General features: G+C 43.4%; 1 protein-coding gene across 1 annotated transcript; it reads right to left on the bottom strand.

Annotated features, from left to right (window-relative positions):
* Positions 1–6077: 6077 nt before the first annotated feature.
* LOC307188359 (cryptic protein-like) lies at positions 6078–16309 on the bottom strand (the record flags this gene model as incomplete). Its single annotated transcript, XM_079925360.1, has 6 exons — positions 6078–6349; positions 14550–14659; positions 14809–14923; positions 15653–15826; positions 15917–15966; positions 16287–16309. 6 exons carry the CDS (start codon positions 16307–16309, stop codon positions 6228–6230), a joined length of 594 nt encoding a protein of 197 aa, XP_079781486.1. The 3' UTR covers positions 6078–6227.
* Positions 16310–17093: the final 784 nt, after the last annotated feature.

The raw sequence follows: 17093 nt of genomic DNA, 5'->3' as shown, positions 1-17093 counted from the left end.
AGGAAACCATAAACAAGACCAAAAGACAACCCTCAGAATGGGAGAAAATATTTGCATATGAAGCAACTGACAAAGGATTAATCTCCAAAATTTACAAGCAGCTCATTCAGCTCAATATCAAAAAAATAAACAACCCAATCCAAAAATGGGTAGAAGACCTAAATAGCCATTTCTCCAAAGAAGATATACAGACTGCCAACAAACACACGAAAGAATGCTCAACATCACTAATCGTTAGCGAAATGCAAATCAAAACTACAATGAGGTATCACCTCACACCAGTCAGAATGGCCATCATCAAAAAATCTACAAACAATAAATGCTGGAGAGGGTGTGGAGAAAAGGAACACTCTTGCACCATTGCTAGGAATGTAAACTGGTATAGCCACTATGGAGAACAGTATGTAGGTTCCTTAAAAAACTAAAAATAGAACTACCATACGACCCAGCAATCACACTACTGGGCATATACTCTGAGAAAACCATAATCCAAAAAGAGTCATGTACCACAATATTCATTGCAGCTCTATTTACAATAGCCAGGACATGGAAGCAACCTAAGTGTCCATCGACAGATGAATGGATAAAGATGTGGCTCATATATACAATGGAATATTACTCAGCCATAAAAGAAACGAAATTGAGTTATTTGTAGTGAGGAGGATGGACCTAGAGTCTGTCATACAGAGTGAAGTAAGTCAGAAAGAGAAAACCAAATACCACATGCTAACACCTATATATGGAATCTATAAAAAGGAAAAAAAATGCTTATGAAGAACCTAGGGGCAGGACAGGAATAAAGATGCAGACGTAGAGAATGGACTTGAGGACACAGGGAGTGGGAAGGGTAAGGTGGGATTAAGGGAGAGAGTGGCATGGACTTATATATATTACCATATGTAAAACAGACAGCTAGTGGGAAGCAGCTGCATAGGTCAGGGAGATCAGCTCGGTTCTTTGTGACCACCTAGAGGGGTGGGATAGGTAGGGTGGGAGGGAGGGAGACGCAAGAGGGAGGAGATATGGGGATATATGTATATGTATAGCTGATTCACTTTGTTATAAAGCAGAAACTAACACACCATTATAAAGCAATTATACTCCAATAAAAATGTAAAAAAAAAAAAGAAAAGACCTAACACAGCCAAAAATAAAAATAAATAAATAAATTTATTTAAAAAAAAGAAAAGAAAAGAAGTACAAACTTCCAGTTGCAAAGTAAATGAGTCATGGGTATGAAATGTACATTGCGGGGAATACAATCAATCACTATGTAATATCTTCGTATGGTGACATATTGTAACCAGACCTACCTTGGTGATCAATTTGGAATGTTACAAATATCAGATCACTATGTTGTGTAGCAGGAACTAACATAATGTTGTAGATCAATTATACTTGAAAAAAAAACGGGGACTTCCCTGGTGCTCAGTGGTTAAGAATCGGCCTGCCAATGCAGGGGACCCGGGTTCAGTCTCTGGTCCGGGATGATCGCACATGCCGCAGAGCAACTAAGCCCGTGTGCCACAACTGCTGAGCCTGCGCTCTAGAGCCCGCGAGCCACAACTACTGAAGTCCACACGCCTGGAGCCCGTGCTCCGCAACAAGAGAAGCCACCGCAACGAGAAGCCCATGAACCGCAATGAAGCGTAGCCCCTGCTCGCCGCAACTAGAGAAAGCCTGCACACAGCAACAAAGACCCAATGCAGCCAAAAAGAAAATAAATTTAAAAAAAGAAGAAAGAAAAACAAACAAACAAACTCACTCATATAAAAAGAGATCAGATTTGTGGCTCCCAGAGGCAGAGGTTGGAGGAAGGGGCAATTGGATGAAGGCAGTCAAAAGGCACAAACTTCCAGGTATAAGATAAATAAGTACTAGGGATGTAATGTACAGCATGATAAATATAATTCATGCTGCTGTATGTTATATATGAAAGTTGTTAAGAGAGTAAATCCTAAGAGTTCTCCACAAGAAAAAGAATTTTTATTTCATTTTGCATCTATGTGAGCTGATGTTCATTAAACTTATTGTGATAATCACTTCATGCTGTATATAAATCAGATCACTATGCTGTACTCCTTAAACGTATACAGTGCTGTATGTCAATTATATCTCAATAAAAGTGGAAGAAAAAATAAAGTATTAAAAAGATAAATAAAATAAAGATTAAATGCTTCCCTTGATGCCAATGCTTGTACTCCTTTGATGATAAGGCTCCCTTCTCAGGGGCCAAGGCGATGCTGACTCGCTGTGTACATGCTGATCTGTTGTTTCTCTTTCTTTTTTTTGAAACCTTGAAGGAATATATCACTGACTTGTTTGATGTTCTTTGTTCCGGAAAGATATAAAACTGTGCTGAAAACCATGCTTCTCTGGAGCAGTTCCTCAGAGTTATCTGAGAGGCTGTCTCCTGGGCTATAGTCTTCAGTTTGGCTCAAATAAAACTCTCTTCTATGCCTATTATAGACTGTTTACTGATTATTTCTGTTGGCAGGATGCAGCTCCGTTTGTCAAATCATGATTGAATCACAACCATAGGTTGCGTACAGATGTAGATTTTGGTAAAAATCAACAAAAGCTTATTGCTACATGGAATTTACAACATAGAGCATTATACATACTATTATTATTTGCACATTCTGTGCTGTATATGCTTTATGTATAGTAAACCACATTACTTATAGTAAACTGATGTATATATAATTTTTTTCTGGAGAGCTGGGTATTAAACGTTTACTTGCACGTCATTATATCAACCCCACTGGAAGCGCTGCAGACATTTGAAGCACAGCGCCCTCGCTCAGCTTGGCAGTGTCCAACTGCTGGAGACTCAGCCATCTCTGTGGCTACAGACTTCCATTGTGTCTAGTTGGGGTCCCGCAGGGGTCCAGTTGCTGGTCAGGAAATCAGCAGAGTGCCTAACAGTTGTAACTGGAAGAAACACAGCCCCTCATTTTCCTCTCCCAGTAGCAGACAGTCCAGGTGAAATGAGAAAAGGCTGTGCCTATAAAGCTTACAGAGCTCAATTTTAGCTATTTAAAGCTGAATTTAATAGAAAGATCTGTCACGGGACCTACTGCCTGTGTGACATAAAGCTACACGTGCCAGAGTGGCTTTTGCAGACAGTAGAAATTGGAAATGCATTCAGAGGCTGCTTTTCGATGCTCCCAGCCAAGAAAAGTCAGTTGCTTCCAGGCTAGATGGGGGGCAATTGTGCTGTGGCCGACAGCTGCAAGTGGGCCCCTCCCCAGCAAAAGGCACTTGCTTTGGCTCTGACACAGAGATGGGTTGAAAGTTCTGAACAGTCAGGGAATTGAAATCATGTGACTAGTATAAATCCTTGTGGCCTTCCCTGTTCCTTCTCTCAGTGTCCCTGTGTGGGTCCCTAGTGAGAACACACATGGTCACGTGGTGGCAGATGCTAGTTTTCTAGGATATGCCAGGGTAGACCGAGTGAGAACAAAAGCTGGAAAAGAAAGAGTGGCTTCTAGAAACAACCCAGAATTGGAGAGAGCTTGTTATCGCTTCCTCCAAAGGAGGGACCCCTAGCTCTCTGTCAGAGTGAGCCAAACCAGGGTGTGAGAAAGCTCTTCTCTGGGGGGGCAGCTCTGAGATAATGGCCCAGGAAGCCTGTCTCTATCTACCCTCCTCAACAGCAGGAGACAGATAAGATACATGACACATTTATGTGAAGCTTCCAACCAGGAGCCCAGGATCATCTTTTGTCTCCAGGGAAGTTTCTACTTTTTAATGATCTCTCTGAACAACTGGGGTGCCATTTACAGGGAAAATACCTTTTACCCTCAAATTCTCCATGCACTACAGAAGAAGGTGGCAGCTCACTTTTCACAATTTCTGATCTTTTCAGAGCTAAGTAGGTCACGGTTTCTTAACGGGTTAGTTAGTTAGGTGGATGGATAAATGGATAGAGAAAATGGTTAATCTGGGTTTTTTTGCTTAAAATTAGGAATTATTCTGATTATTATTAGGAGAATCCATAATCCTGGTTCCTCATTTTCCATTTAAAATGTAAATGTTATGTAAATCCATAATCCTGGTTTCCAATTTTCTATTTAAAATGTAAATGAGTGTTTATATCCTGGATATTCATACTAAAAATGAACATGTCTTGGTTTTCCTTTTTACCACAGTTGTAGACTCTCAAGTGTGGAGCAGCCTTCTTAGTTCAATTTCCTGAAGTGGAGCTGCTGAAAATGAGACAATGTATCCTTTTGTCTGCCTATGCTTTTTGAGCACGCTTCATATTGGTATAAAAGTGTAGAAGATGCGCATTTTATAAACATTGTACACATAATATAAACATATTCATCAGGTTCTCAGGTTAAATTTGCAAAGTTCATCACTTGTTTATTTCCATAAAATTAAGCTGCAACAGATGGTACTGCTCAGAATGTACTTGGAACCATGTAAAGACCACTTTGCTATCAGAAGTCATTCTTACCTAGAAATACTTATGTTTCAAAACTTTAATAATTATTTTCTCCTGAACCAGAGTCCCAGTCAACCCTTTACTGAATTCTACCTTCTTTTTCTTTAACTCTTATTTGAATATTACATCAAATTCATATTTTCATAGCCAATGGTGGAAAAGTTTGAAAATGCCAATAAACTAATTTACAATACAGATTTTAAAAATAACTGTATTGCATAGGCTTATGAACTAAAGTGGGTTTAAAAAGCTGAAAAACTCCATGGAAATGTCACCTATTTGAGTGCATTCAAAGTGAACACTCTAAAGTGTGCAGCTTCATGTGCAGGGGGCCTTTCTCAGCCTGCCTGGCTCCCGTGCCCCCCAGCATCCTGGGGGACTTCTGTAGTCACCGACCTTTGCATTTTTTCACTTCTCTCTCCCACTCAAGCTTGAAGGGCGGAGCCATCAACCCCAGCTTATGGTGGGTTTCAGAAGATATTTGCAGCATTGGTGTGCATGTGTGTATGTGTGTGTGTGTGTGTGTGTGTGAGAGCTCACTCTCACTCTGCAGAGCTGTAAAGTAGCACCCCACTCAGTTCAGCAGATTTCCCATTTCAGTGCTTACACTGAGAACTCTCTATTCACCTGTATGTATCGTGCATTGGGACCACCCTGTCCGGGCAGGGAGGTTTCAATGTTGATTGAAAGACACTCTTCTGCCTACAATAGCACCCCAGTATATGTAGCTTTATATCACATGCACAATAAATCTGTGATGGCCTTCCCATTGAATTCAGCTTTGAATATTTTAAAGGAAATTCTATAAGGTTTATAAAATATCAATATTTTGACCAATTACTTTAATTCAGGCTGTGTTGTCTATCCCAGAGTCCTTGTCTCTCTCATATTTTATTCTTATTGATTAGTTTGCCTGAATAATTTACAATATTCTTCTTGTTTTCACTCCTCTGATTTCTAGTTATGGTGTCTGTCCAAACAGGGCTGTGTTTAATCAATAGAGAGCTAATATATTTGACAGATCCAGCTGAGAAACGCCAGGCTCCCAAGTACTGTGTGATTGGCGGGAAGACAGGCTGCTTGGTCCACTTTAAGGGCTCCTTTTTACAGAGACGTTGGTGATAATCTCAAGAAGTGTTAACTGTCCCGAAAAGGGTGTCACAGCTGAGCCGTTAGTAGAGGAAGCTGGAGAAAAGGAGACGGGGTGCCCAGCCGCTTGCCTCCAGCCCTGGCTCCCTCCCCCTTTTTGCCTTCCTTTCTCTGTCTATGGAGCACTTTTAGGCATCTTCTTGGCAGACTCACAGCATAGCAGTGCTGGGGACACACATGTGGCACCGTCCCTGCCCCCCAGGACTTAGAAACTAGTGGGGAGACTGAATGAACAAATAACTGATGTGAAGTGTTGCCGCAGCTATGTGTGGGGCTCAAGCAGTGCTCAATGGGGAGCTGTTATCTGGGAGGGGCCACATGTTTGGTCTACTCTGAAATCATCAGAGATTGGGCTGAAGGGGCCCCAGCCTCTAGCGTCTACTCCTGCGCTTCTAAATCGTATACCCAGGAAAGCAAGAAAGGCTCTTTCATGCAAATGTTTATTAAACAATACAAATATGCATCTAATGCTCCACGTGATAAGAAATGAAACCAATCTATTACCTACAATATAGACAATACAAGGGGACAAGCGAGCCCGGCTTCCCCACGCAGCGCCGCCTCGCTCGGCCACGCTGGGAGGCCAGGCGCGGTTCGGGTTCCGCCGGGTGGAACTGCGGTCCCGTCAGCGGCCTCCCCCTTCGCTGAGGACGGATTTCAGGAGGAAGCAGGGCAGGAGGAGGAGAACATTCCCCGTGAGCTGCGTTCTTGGTCCATTAGAGTGTGAGGCGAGAAAGTCTTTCAGGTCTGGAAAAAAATCCCGAGAGTGTATGAGACATGCTGTGGCAGGCTTGCTTTAAGAGAGTGAAGCAGAGATGTCTGCACCTGCTCCGGTAAAGCCCTTTTCTCGCTGGGCCTCCTCTCTAGGCCTTGCCCGGCGGGCTCTGCATCAGCCGCGGAGCCTGAGCCGCGGCTTCCCGGCCACGAGGAGGGCAGCGCGGAGCGCGGAATGAAGCCCAATGTGGGGAACGCGGCGCAGCTCCAGGAAGACGTGCTTCCCTTTAGCTTGTACCTTCCTCGCGCTGCGGCTGGAAACAGGAATTTTTGTGTAACCTGGAGAGCTGAAGGAGAATCAGTTTGCTGTTTTTAAGGCTCGCAGAGAAACAGCCCTTGAGCCCTTCTCATCTGGCACATGAGCTGGCCAAGGTGATCGTTCAGAGTTCCACACCCGTCATTTAGCAATGCAGGTAAGTGGATCTGATTTAAAATAAAATAACATAAAATAGCTTGCACCCATCTGTTGCAAAGAAGGTCCAACTTTTCCCCCATGAGCTCTGACTCTATTTCTCTGACTAGGGACCACTTATTGAAGAGAAAAGCACCCATCCCTACAGCAACGGCGGATATCCCCACAGAGGAAGTTACAAGGCGCAGCTGCAGAGCACTGGGGACGATGCCCCACCCGCAGTGCTCACCACCCTGCTGAGGCAGTGTGGCTCCTCCACTGCAGGTCTCACTCTGAGCCCCAAGGCTCCGTGCGTCTGGCTTTCTATATAGCTAGGACCCCAGCCCAAAGGTGTTGAGTGGGAATCTCTGGGGTAGTGAGACGGGGCAAGGGTCGAGGCCAAAGTCACCGGTGGTGAGTGGCTACCCTGTGAAGCTGACAAGCCCCACAGGCATGGCCGCAGGCAGGGGCACAAACTCCACTAAACATTCTCACAAGCAAGTCTGGGCTGGATGTGGGGTCAGCTGGGCAGGGAAGCATGCCGATGAGGAAAGGGCCAACTTAAAGGGACCTTTAAGGCTTTAAAGGCAGAAGCCAGCCTTCTCTTCCCCCGACAAACCCTCCAAGCACTGTCCTCTAGGATTCCTCCAGAAACTGCCTTCTGAACGTGAAAAGCTGTGGTGAGCATAAACCGTCAGAAACTAATGAGTAATGATGAAGACGAGCCACCGCAGCAGGGACCTGCCCTGCATCTGTCCGTAGGTGACTACGGTGGGCATGTCCAGGAGGCCACGCTCAGCACAAGACCGAGGTCAGGCCCACTCCAGACCTGGGCACCATTCCCCACACCACCCCACATGGGAGAGGGTTGTTCCAGGGTACTAGAACCCCACAAAACAGGAACCTTAGCATGTGGGCTCAGAGGAGGTTCCAGAAAAGCTGATGATAAAACAGGTGGTCCCAGCGTGAGAATCAGCTACAGGTAAAGAAGGGGTCAGCCTGTACTGAGCTTCACTGATGTTCCCCTGGCGGAAGGGAACAGGCTGCCCACAGAGAGAAGGATTCAGGCCCTGTTGGCCGTCTTTTCTTGTATATGAACTTAAAGGCCATTGTTATAGTCGGCTTTGTGAATTTGGTTAGAAGGAGTCCGTCCCTCAAGCAGGGGTCCCCAAACTGGGGCTGTGAGCACCATGCAGTGTCCCTCCCAGGGGGCCCAAGGTCACCCATTGAGCTCAGTGAGAAAATATTAGAACTTCCACTATATACTGATAGTAAAAAATTAAAATAAGCTTTATTAATATTTACTGTGTATTAGAATCTATGAAACCAATGGTTCTATGGCTTGTCCTTATTTTATGTCATACCAAAAAGGAAACTCCGCTACCGATGGGTGATTTACTATAACCTGGGATTTTAATTATACACTTACCAAAAGGTCTCTTTTTAGACTTACGCAGACATAGAAGAGATTTTTATCATTATTTTAGTCTTAGGCATATATGTAAAGGAAGATATAAGTGAAATCAAATTTCTGAATGCTCAGCATGTGTCACTGTGTCACCACCACTGAGTGGGGATTTAAATGGAGGCTACCTGGATGAGGATAATATCTTGTTTCAGTATGAGTTCCAGAGCCAGCATTCCCCAAACTTTCCAATTTGAAGATACCCCTGAATGCCCCTGGAGGGCCAGATGGTTTCCTCTCTGTGATGACACCCAGAGAAGCTCCCCCACTGAAACGGCACCTATCATGGGAGAATGTCCCAGAGGGATCTGACAAAGGGCCTGCTCTCTCCTGGAAAGCACGCCCACTGCTGAGAGCCAGCTGGGGCCAGGACCTAGGAGGGCCATCCTTCCAATAGGCCCACAGGCTGGCTCTGTTCGTTTGCTTGTTGGTTGGTTGGCTGACTGCTTTGTGCCAGAACTGTATTTTTTTTTAAATTGGGTTTGAAGGTGAGGCTTGTCCTGACCCCCATCTGACATTTACATGACCTGTTTATCTCTGAAGACATTAGAATTTGCTACTTCACTGTGTCATTACTTAGACTCTAAATTTTAGAACATAATGGTTCTTGATACTAAAGAAATATTTAATTCTTTGGGCTGTGTGTAGGAAGAATCACCCTCTTGGTAAAATGAGATCTTGGGCTGAATCAAGGACTGCTAGCTCCAAGGTTGTCATTCTTCTTGATTTTTTTTTTAACTCTAATTATAACAGTGCTCATCAGTTAATGGTATAATGGGTATTGTTCACAACCTAAAAACCACATTTCAGTAAATTTGCATATAAGTGCTAGATTATGAAGTCATTTTTTCTAACCTCATTGTATTGATGTGAATACGGTTGATGGTGATGATAATAAAGTAACAATATTTTACTTTATGTATAATATGAAACAGGTATAGGGCCTTTTCATCTTAACAAACCAATGGGGTAAATATTGCTGCTGTGGAGACTGAAGCACAGTTATTTAACCTTTCATAAAGATCATGAACATTACAACAAGTATTTTGGGGGATTTGAACAAGTATTTTGGGGATTTCCCATGCTTTTTTTATATGCCACATTGCCTCTTTACATGCAAAATTAACAAATGTAAATGAAGAAAATGGTAGAATGATAGTTAAACTGTCTTAAGCATATTGTATTTAGAGCACTGAAAACTGATTGTTTTAATGTAATATAATAGTAGGTAATAGCTTATATGGTGTTTCTTCTTTGGCACTATATTTGGAACTAAAGGGTCAAAGGTCATCCATTCAATATTTATTTAGAATTATTATGCACAAAGCATTATTTTAGGTCATGGAACAGAAAAAAATTATAAAATAGCTCACACCAACAAACAAGATTATTTTGCATAAATTTTTTCCTGCCCTGCACCCTCACAGGGCAGGTTATCCTGCCCTTGAAAAGATATTATATTGGGACTAAGAAAGCCTGTCAAACTTGGACCCATAGAGTATCAGAGCAGGGAGAGCCCTTGGAGATCCTTTGGCCTTTGGGTCCCTGGAGGAGCCAGAGGACCACAGTTTTGTAGCATGTTGTTATCTATTTGTGATCCCCCATCCATATGTGTCCTTTCACAGTAGAAATATATTGTAAATACAGTTTTCCATTCTATCTTCCATATACTCTTCAAAGTCATCATAATCTTCCATTAAAGGAGTTACAACATTTACTTACCTATTATTCTGCTGTTGGATTTACAACATGGTCAAATTTTCAATATTCTAAATAACACTATCAAAAATATTCTTAAAAAGCTCAGAAATAAACCAACACATTTATGGTCAATTAATCTATGACAAAGGAGACAAGATTATACATTGGAGAAAAGACAGTCTCTTCAATAAGTGGTGCTAGGAAAATTGGACAGCTACATGTAAAAGAATGAAATTAGAACACTCCCTAACACCAAACACAAAAATAAACTCAAAATGGATTAAAGACCTACATCGTAAGCATGGATACAATTAAACTCCTAGAGGAAAACACAGGCAGAACATTCTTTGACATAAATCACAGCAGTATTCTTTTGGATTTGTCTCCGAAAGCAAAGGAAGTAAAAGCAAAAATAAACAAATGGGACCTAATTAAACTTAAAAGCTTTTTTACAGAAAAGAAAACCACTGACAAAAAGGCAACTACTGAATGGGAGAAAATATTTGCAAATGATATGAGCTATAAGGGGTTAATATCCAACATATATAAACAGCTCATACAACTCAACATAAAAACAAAACAAAAGAACAGATTTAAAAAAATGGGCCGAAGAACTGAGTAGACATTTTTCCAAAGAGGAAATGCAGATGGCCAACAGGCACATGAAAAATTGGTCAACATCGCTAACCATCAGGGAAATGCAAATCCAAACCACAATGATATATCATCTCACAACTATCAGAATGGTTATCATCAAAAAGAACACAAAGAACAAATGTTGAGAATGTGGAGAAAAGGGAACCTTTGTACACTGTTGGTGGGAATATAAATTGGTGTAGCCAATGTCGAAAATAGTATGGAGGTTTTTCAAAAAACTAAAACTAGAATTACCATAAGACCCAGCAATTCCACTCCTGGGTGTACATCCAAAAAAAACAAAAACACTAATTCAAAAAGATACATGCACTCTAATGTTCATTAGCAGCATTATTTACAATTGCCAAAGCATGGAAGCAACCTAAGTGTCCACCAACAGATGAATGGATAAAGAAGATGTGATAGACACACACACACACACACACACACACACACACAGGAATACTACTCAGCTATAAAAAGAATGAAATTTTGCCATTTCAGCAACATGAATGGACTTGGAGGGTATTATGCCTAGTGAAATGTCAGATAGAGAAAGACAAATACTGTATGGTATTATTTATATGCAGAATCTAAAAAACACAACAAACTATTGAATAAAACAAAAAAGAAGCAGACTCACAGATATAGAGAACAAACTAGTGGTTACCAGAGGGGAGAAGAAAGTGGGGAAGGGCAATATAGGTGTAGGGAAAATAAAAGGGTTATTATGGGATTATATGAAATCATGTGTGTGAAACTTCTGAAAATTGTAAAGCACTATAGAATTTAAAGAATCTTTCATTCAATTAAAAAAAGATATATTTAGGGCAAATCTACTCAGTGGCTCAGAGAAGAATTCAATAAAAAATGTGATTTTGCCAATAAAAGTTCTGGTTGTATCCATAATAAAATTTTAGTGTAAAAAAAAAAAACACTCCAAAACAATATCATCTTTAATTTATACTGATAATTATAGGAAGAGTCTGGAATGGTAAAGTGGTTAAGAATCAGACCCTGAACGCTTGTGCACTTTTGGTGGGAATGTGAATTTGTGCAGCCACTGTGGAAAACAGTACGGAAGTTCCTCAAAAAATTAAAAATAGAACTACCATATGATCCAGCAATTCTGTTTCTGGGTATCTGTGCAAAGGAAATGAAAACACTAACTTTAGAAGATATCTGCATCTCTGTGTTCATTGCACATTATTTACAATAGCTATGGAACAAAAGACATGGAAGCACCGTAGTGTCCATTGATGAATGAATAGATAAAGAAAATGTGAGCTATATACATATATGTATATAAAACAGAATATTATTCAGCCATTAAAAAAAGGAAATCTTGCCATTTGCAACAACACAGATGGACCTTGAAGGCATTATGCTAAGCAAAACAAGTCAGACAAAAAAGACAAATACCTCTGATTTCACTTTTTGTAAAATCTAAAAAAAAAAAAAGAAAAGAAAAGAAAGAAACCAAACTCAGATTGGTGATTGCCAAAGGTGGGGAGCGAATGGGTGAAGGGGGTCAAAAGGTACAAACCTTCAGTTATAAAATAAATAAGTCATGGGGATGTAATGTATGACATGGTGACTAATAGTTAATAACACTGTAGTGCATATTTGAAAGTTACTAAGAGAGTAGACCTTAAAAGTTCTCATCACAAGAAAAAAGATTATTACTATGTGTGGTGATGGAGGTTAACTAGATTTGCCGTGATTATCAGTTCTCAGTGTATACAAATATCAAATCACTGTGTTGTACACCTGAAACTAATGTAACGTTATACGGCAATTATACCTCAATTTTTTAAAAAAGTGTTTGACATAGTTTAGAGATGTGCTTATGTACTCTGTGAACAGTAGCAATTTTATTCACAGATTAATATTAATTACATATTAATTATCACTATGTCAATGTTTATATCAATATGCCATGGTATGTTAATTTATATTTTAAACTAATTTAAATGTTATTGTAAAATACCATATTGTTTCTACATTAACAACTAACCTCTGTGATTATCTCTTAAGGAAAAAATAAACAAAGACAAACTGTAGCAGTTAACCACTCTAAGCTTCAGTTTCCTCAAATATAAAAGGGATAATACCTATTTCCTAGGCTTGTTATGAGAATTGAATAGGATTAAGTGTATAAAGTCCCTGAAATATACTGAGAGCTAATAAAGACAGTTATCATCATGATGATTGCCATTCTCACATCATCATAACCATCTATCAGCGCAGCTGCTATAATTATCATCGTCATCCTCATGTCATCATAACCACTGTCAACACAGTCACCACCACTGTCACCTGCCCTGAAGCAGAATCAATGGGTCAAAGAGTACAAAAGGTAACTGCCCTTTCTGCACCTGACAAATTACTCTGAAAGATGACTGCACTATTTTGTTCAACTTTGATGAGCAGAAGCCACATTTTCAGAGTCGCTGTCACTGTCCTTAGCGGACAGCAGTCCCAGTCTTGGATGTTTCCCAGGATGTGAGCAGACATCCTAGAACCCAGTTCCTGCTCTGTTGCTTCTGAACCCAAGCTGGCCTTGCTTAGAAGATTGGAAATGATCACAGCTAGCCCTTTCCCCACATCACTGCTGGGGGCACCAATGACAAGTGGGAAATGACTTCACCTGTAGGACTACATAGGCACCATCTGCAGTTCTGATGCTTATTACATAATTTTGTCCTCCATTCTCTGGGGCGCTGAAAGAGCAGCTAGTGAATCAGGGGCACAGGCCCAGCAAACAGAGAGCCCAGTAGGAGAGGGAGGTAGGGAAAGGATATTGTACTATAATCACACTCCCCCCACAGACACTGCGTGTACCAGGCGGAGCTGGCTGAGAAGGGGGAGCAGCCGTGGGGTTGAAGGGCTGCACCTTCACTAAGAGTGTCACTAGACTGCTAATCCAGGTTGCAGAGGAGGGAGGCTGAGCATTCATTAAGTGTGTTCCTCCACTAGGGGCCCCACCCAGGGAACCCCACCAAGAGGGCTCTGCCGCCAAGAGTGCTGCCCCTCTCCTGCAGTCCTGACAGTGGACAAGGGGGTGTGAAGTGGGGATGAAGGTTTGTGCTACCACTATGCGTGCCCTTAGATAGTGGAATTTGCCCAGGGTTGACTGTAGTGCAGGGAGGAACAGGAGAGTGGGCCTAAGGGCTTCACATGGAGCACACCCAGGGCTGTAAAGAGGGCTGAAGGGCTGTGCCTGCATTAACTGAGCCCCTCACTGCTGTCCCAGCCAGAGCTTACTGAAAAGGCGAGAGGGCGATGGAAATGGAGTGCCTTCTTTACTTGTGTCCCTGGTCCCTGCCCAAGACGATGGCTCAGCAGCAGGGCATTTTTTTGTTTTCTGACCTCGGAAGTTCACGTTCCTTACTTAGTTTTACAGGCAAAACATTTGCATTGAGTTGGGAACTGCTCAGAATCTTCATAAATGCATGTTCACCCTGCGTGCTCTCCACACCGCACTGGCTTTTATGTGGCAGGTCTGAGCTGTGGTTACCAGGCGCCTTCCTTCCCTGGGAGCACTGACGGGTTGGCCTTGAAGGGCAGCACCTGGCCATGCAGGACTGCTCCCGTCCTGCTCCAGCATTCCCTCGCATTTCACAGGTGAGAAGGTGGTGTTGGCTTAGTGTAGAGAAATACCTGTCTGCCAGGCGGGGCTCTGCTTACCAGCTTGCGCGCTCCCCGAATTCTGCTCTCTGTAAAGGACGCTTAAGGACACTGTTTGGACATCACGTATACACTCGGCAATCGGGATATGGGACGCTTAGGAATAAATTTTTAAATGACAGTAATAGTAATACACTGAGTGATTCACGACGACTTTCCCGAGTCATGAATCGACCCAGGTTGCCCATGCCTGGATCGTCGGGCACAGGGAGATCGCTATGGATCTCTGGGTAGGAAGGAGCAGCTGCCCCTGTGTGTGGGTTGTAGGCACAGTACGCGGGTCTTCTTACCACAGCGGCCGGGTGTCTGTAGCGGGAGGCAGTGCAGGGCCGCAAAGACACACCTGCAGAGGCGGCAGCCGCGGAAGGTCCAGGCTCCGTGCCCCAGCGCGCCGCATTCGCTGCGGAGTCGCAGGCCCGGCGTCAGTGCGCGGGCGCGCGCGCCCACGGCCCCGCCTCGCGCGCCCACGGCCCCGCCTCGCGCGCCCCCGCCGCCCGCTGCGCCCCCTCCGCCCCGCCCAGCCCGTAACCTGCTCAACCCTCCGCCTACCTGTGCCTCTGGTCGTGCTCGCAGTAGCGGCCGGTGAAGTGAGCGGGGCACACGCAGAAGCTGCCCAGTACGCAGGTGCCGCCGTTCCGGCAGCAGCGCGGCCGCGGGGGCGCACCTGTGGGGGAGGCCTGGGCGTCAGCTCCGCGCGCGGCCCTCCGCATCTGAGAAGCCCGAGGAGGGCCGAGTAAGATCGCCGCCGGGAGGCAATAAAATTGGCTCCCTGCTAAGAGTGTTTGCTCAGGTAAACCCTGCTTGTTAACTTAAGGATTAAAACACGAACTACCTGGGGTGCCGGCGGGTCAGGAAGGAGCCGGAGCCCTAAGACAGACGGGAAACCCTGCCCCCTACAAGTAGGGTGTTCTTTCTTTCCTCCTTTCACATGTTAAAGTTAGGCTGTGACTTCCCAAGATGGTGATTAAAGACTGGCCTCTCGGGCGGGCGGGGACCACCCACGGGTGTGAAGAAGGCAAAAAAAAAATTTTTTTTTTAATTCCACCACTGCCCATCCCCCCCCCCACCTCCACTGCGGACCCCCTGGGGACCAGGGGTCTGGAGCCTGAGAGTCTGCAATAAGACTAGCAAAGGTCCACTATTATCCTGGGTTGGGATAGTTGCTGTAAATACATTAAAATCACAGTGCTCTGGACCCGCAGAAAAATACCCGTTTAAAAGCGAACGCAACGTTTTACCAATAAAATAGTAAAACATTTTTCAGAGTAAAAGAGCACCTCACTAGAAAATATTTTTTACTTTATAAGGTATCATTATTTGAAGATGGTAAAATGTTTTATAAACTCAGAGTTCACTGACCGAGATGACCTTTGTGGGCAGCATCGCGACTTACGCTCTCGGAAAGTCCGCGAGTAGGGCAATGAACCCTGCGGCCTCCAGCCCTCCGCGCTGTCGTTCTCCTCCCTAAAATTATTCAAGGTCCAATCGAGTGTTTTCTGCTGGAGCTTCTGAGCTGTAGCACTGTTGATTCCTTCTCTACTACCTTTATATTTCTCTCTTTGATAGCCTTAAAAAGTTAATTGAAAATATGAGACTGATCATGATTGAGAAGCAAATATGCAACAAAAACTGAGACTATAAACAAAATGGTTCTTACTGTTTCCCACGTGGATGATCTGTAATGCCAAACTGATCATAAACAGAAGCCTAGAATATTTAAAGAAAGTTATCAAAGTTTAAAATATAAAAAAGTATGAGCAGAAATTTATATATGTATAAGATGTAATGCATTCATATACAAATATATGAGTATATAATGTGTAGGTGTATTTTTAATGTACAATAAATATTATGCAGTCATTTTGTAACTTGTAGATTTTGATTAATGTTGTCATCCCTTAGAAAGATGTTGAGACCAAGAGTGTATGTGCCCCTTTAAGAGAAGGAACGTCGTGCATGCATTGCAATTTATTCAGGCTCTTCAACACCCCTCTTGGCTCTAAGATCTAGATGATCTCCGTTCTTACCTAACAGAGTGGCTCCGGGTCATTTTCCTACTGACACGTCTGGTATAAAAGTCTCCTTCTCTCATGGATACATTGAGGATCTCCAAGGAAGCTGAGTCTGACAGTTTTTGTATTTGAAGGTGTCTTTACTGCAGGTCCTGGTAGAACTGCCTCAGGAGCCAAGATGGATAAGTACAGAAGACACAGGTATTTCCTACTCTCTACCCAGGCCACGAGAAACAGCAGTGAGAAACAGCAATGAGGTCTCTGAGTTCTGCTGTGCAACTCGCTTAGGCAAAGGCAGGCTGTGACAGGCAGGGCCCAAAAGTGAGCCTCAGGGATCGTCCCCTCAATGAGACCCCGCTGGGGGTGGGGGCAGGGTGGGGTGGAGACACAGCCGGATTCTCTCCCCAACAGTGTTTACTGTACTGATAGCAGCAGGAGCGGTCAACCCCTAATGTAAAACATCAGTGACCAAAGCAACAAGCCTTTCCCTCCCTGAAAAAAACAAAAACTTAAAACCTCAACGTGAACAAAAAGCTTTCATAGGAAAATAGAGATTTTATATTGCACACTCCTTGTACTGGGGGATGGTGAGGAGCCCAACTAGAGAAGGGACCAGTTGTGTGGGACAGAATTGATCTCTGGTGGCCTCTGCCTGCAGCAGCTTAAAGCAGGGTTTCGGTTCGGCCAGAGGTTGAAGTCAGGCCTCGGCAGTGAGCATGCTGAATCCTAGCCACTAGACCACCACCACCAGTGGCCAGTGACAAGGCCCTGGCCCGTCAGCTGTGTAGAAATGAATTTCCATGTAGAGATGGAAAGTAGTGA

This window comes from Stenella coeruleoalba (genome assembly GCF_951394435.1).
Source record: "Stenella coeruleoalba genome assembly, chromosome: 6".
Classification (NCBI taxonomy): domain Eukaryota; kingdom Metazoa; phylum Chordata; class Mammalia; order Artiodactyla; family Delphinidae; genus Stenella; species Stenella coeruleoalba.
The sequence above is the reverse complement of the archived record's forward strand: the minus strand, read 5'-3'. Positions and strand labels throughout refer to the sequence as shown.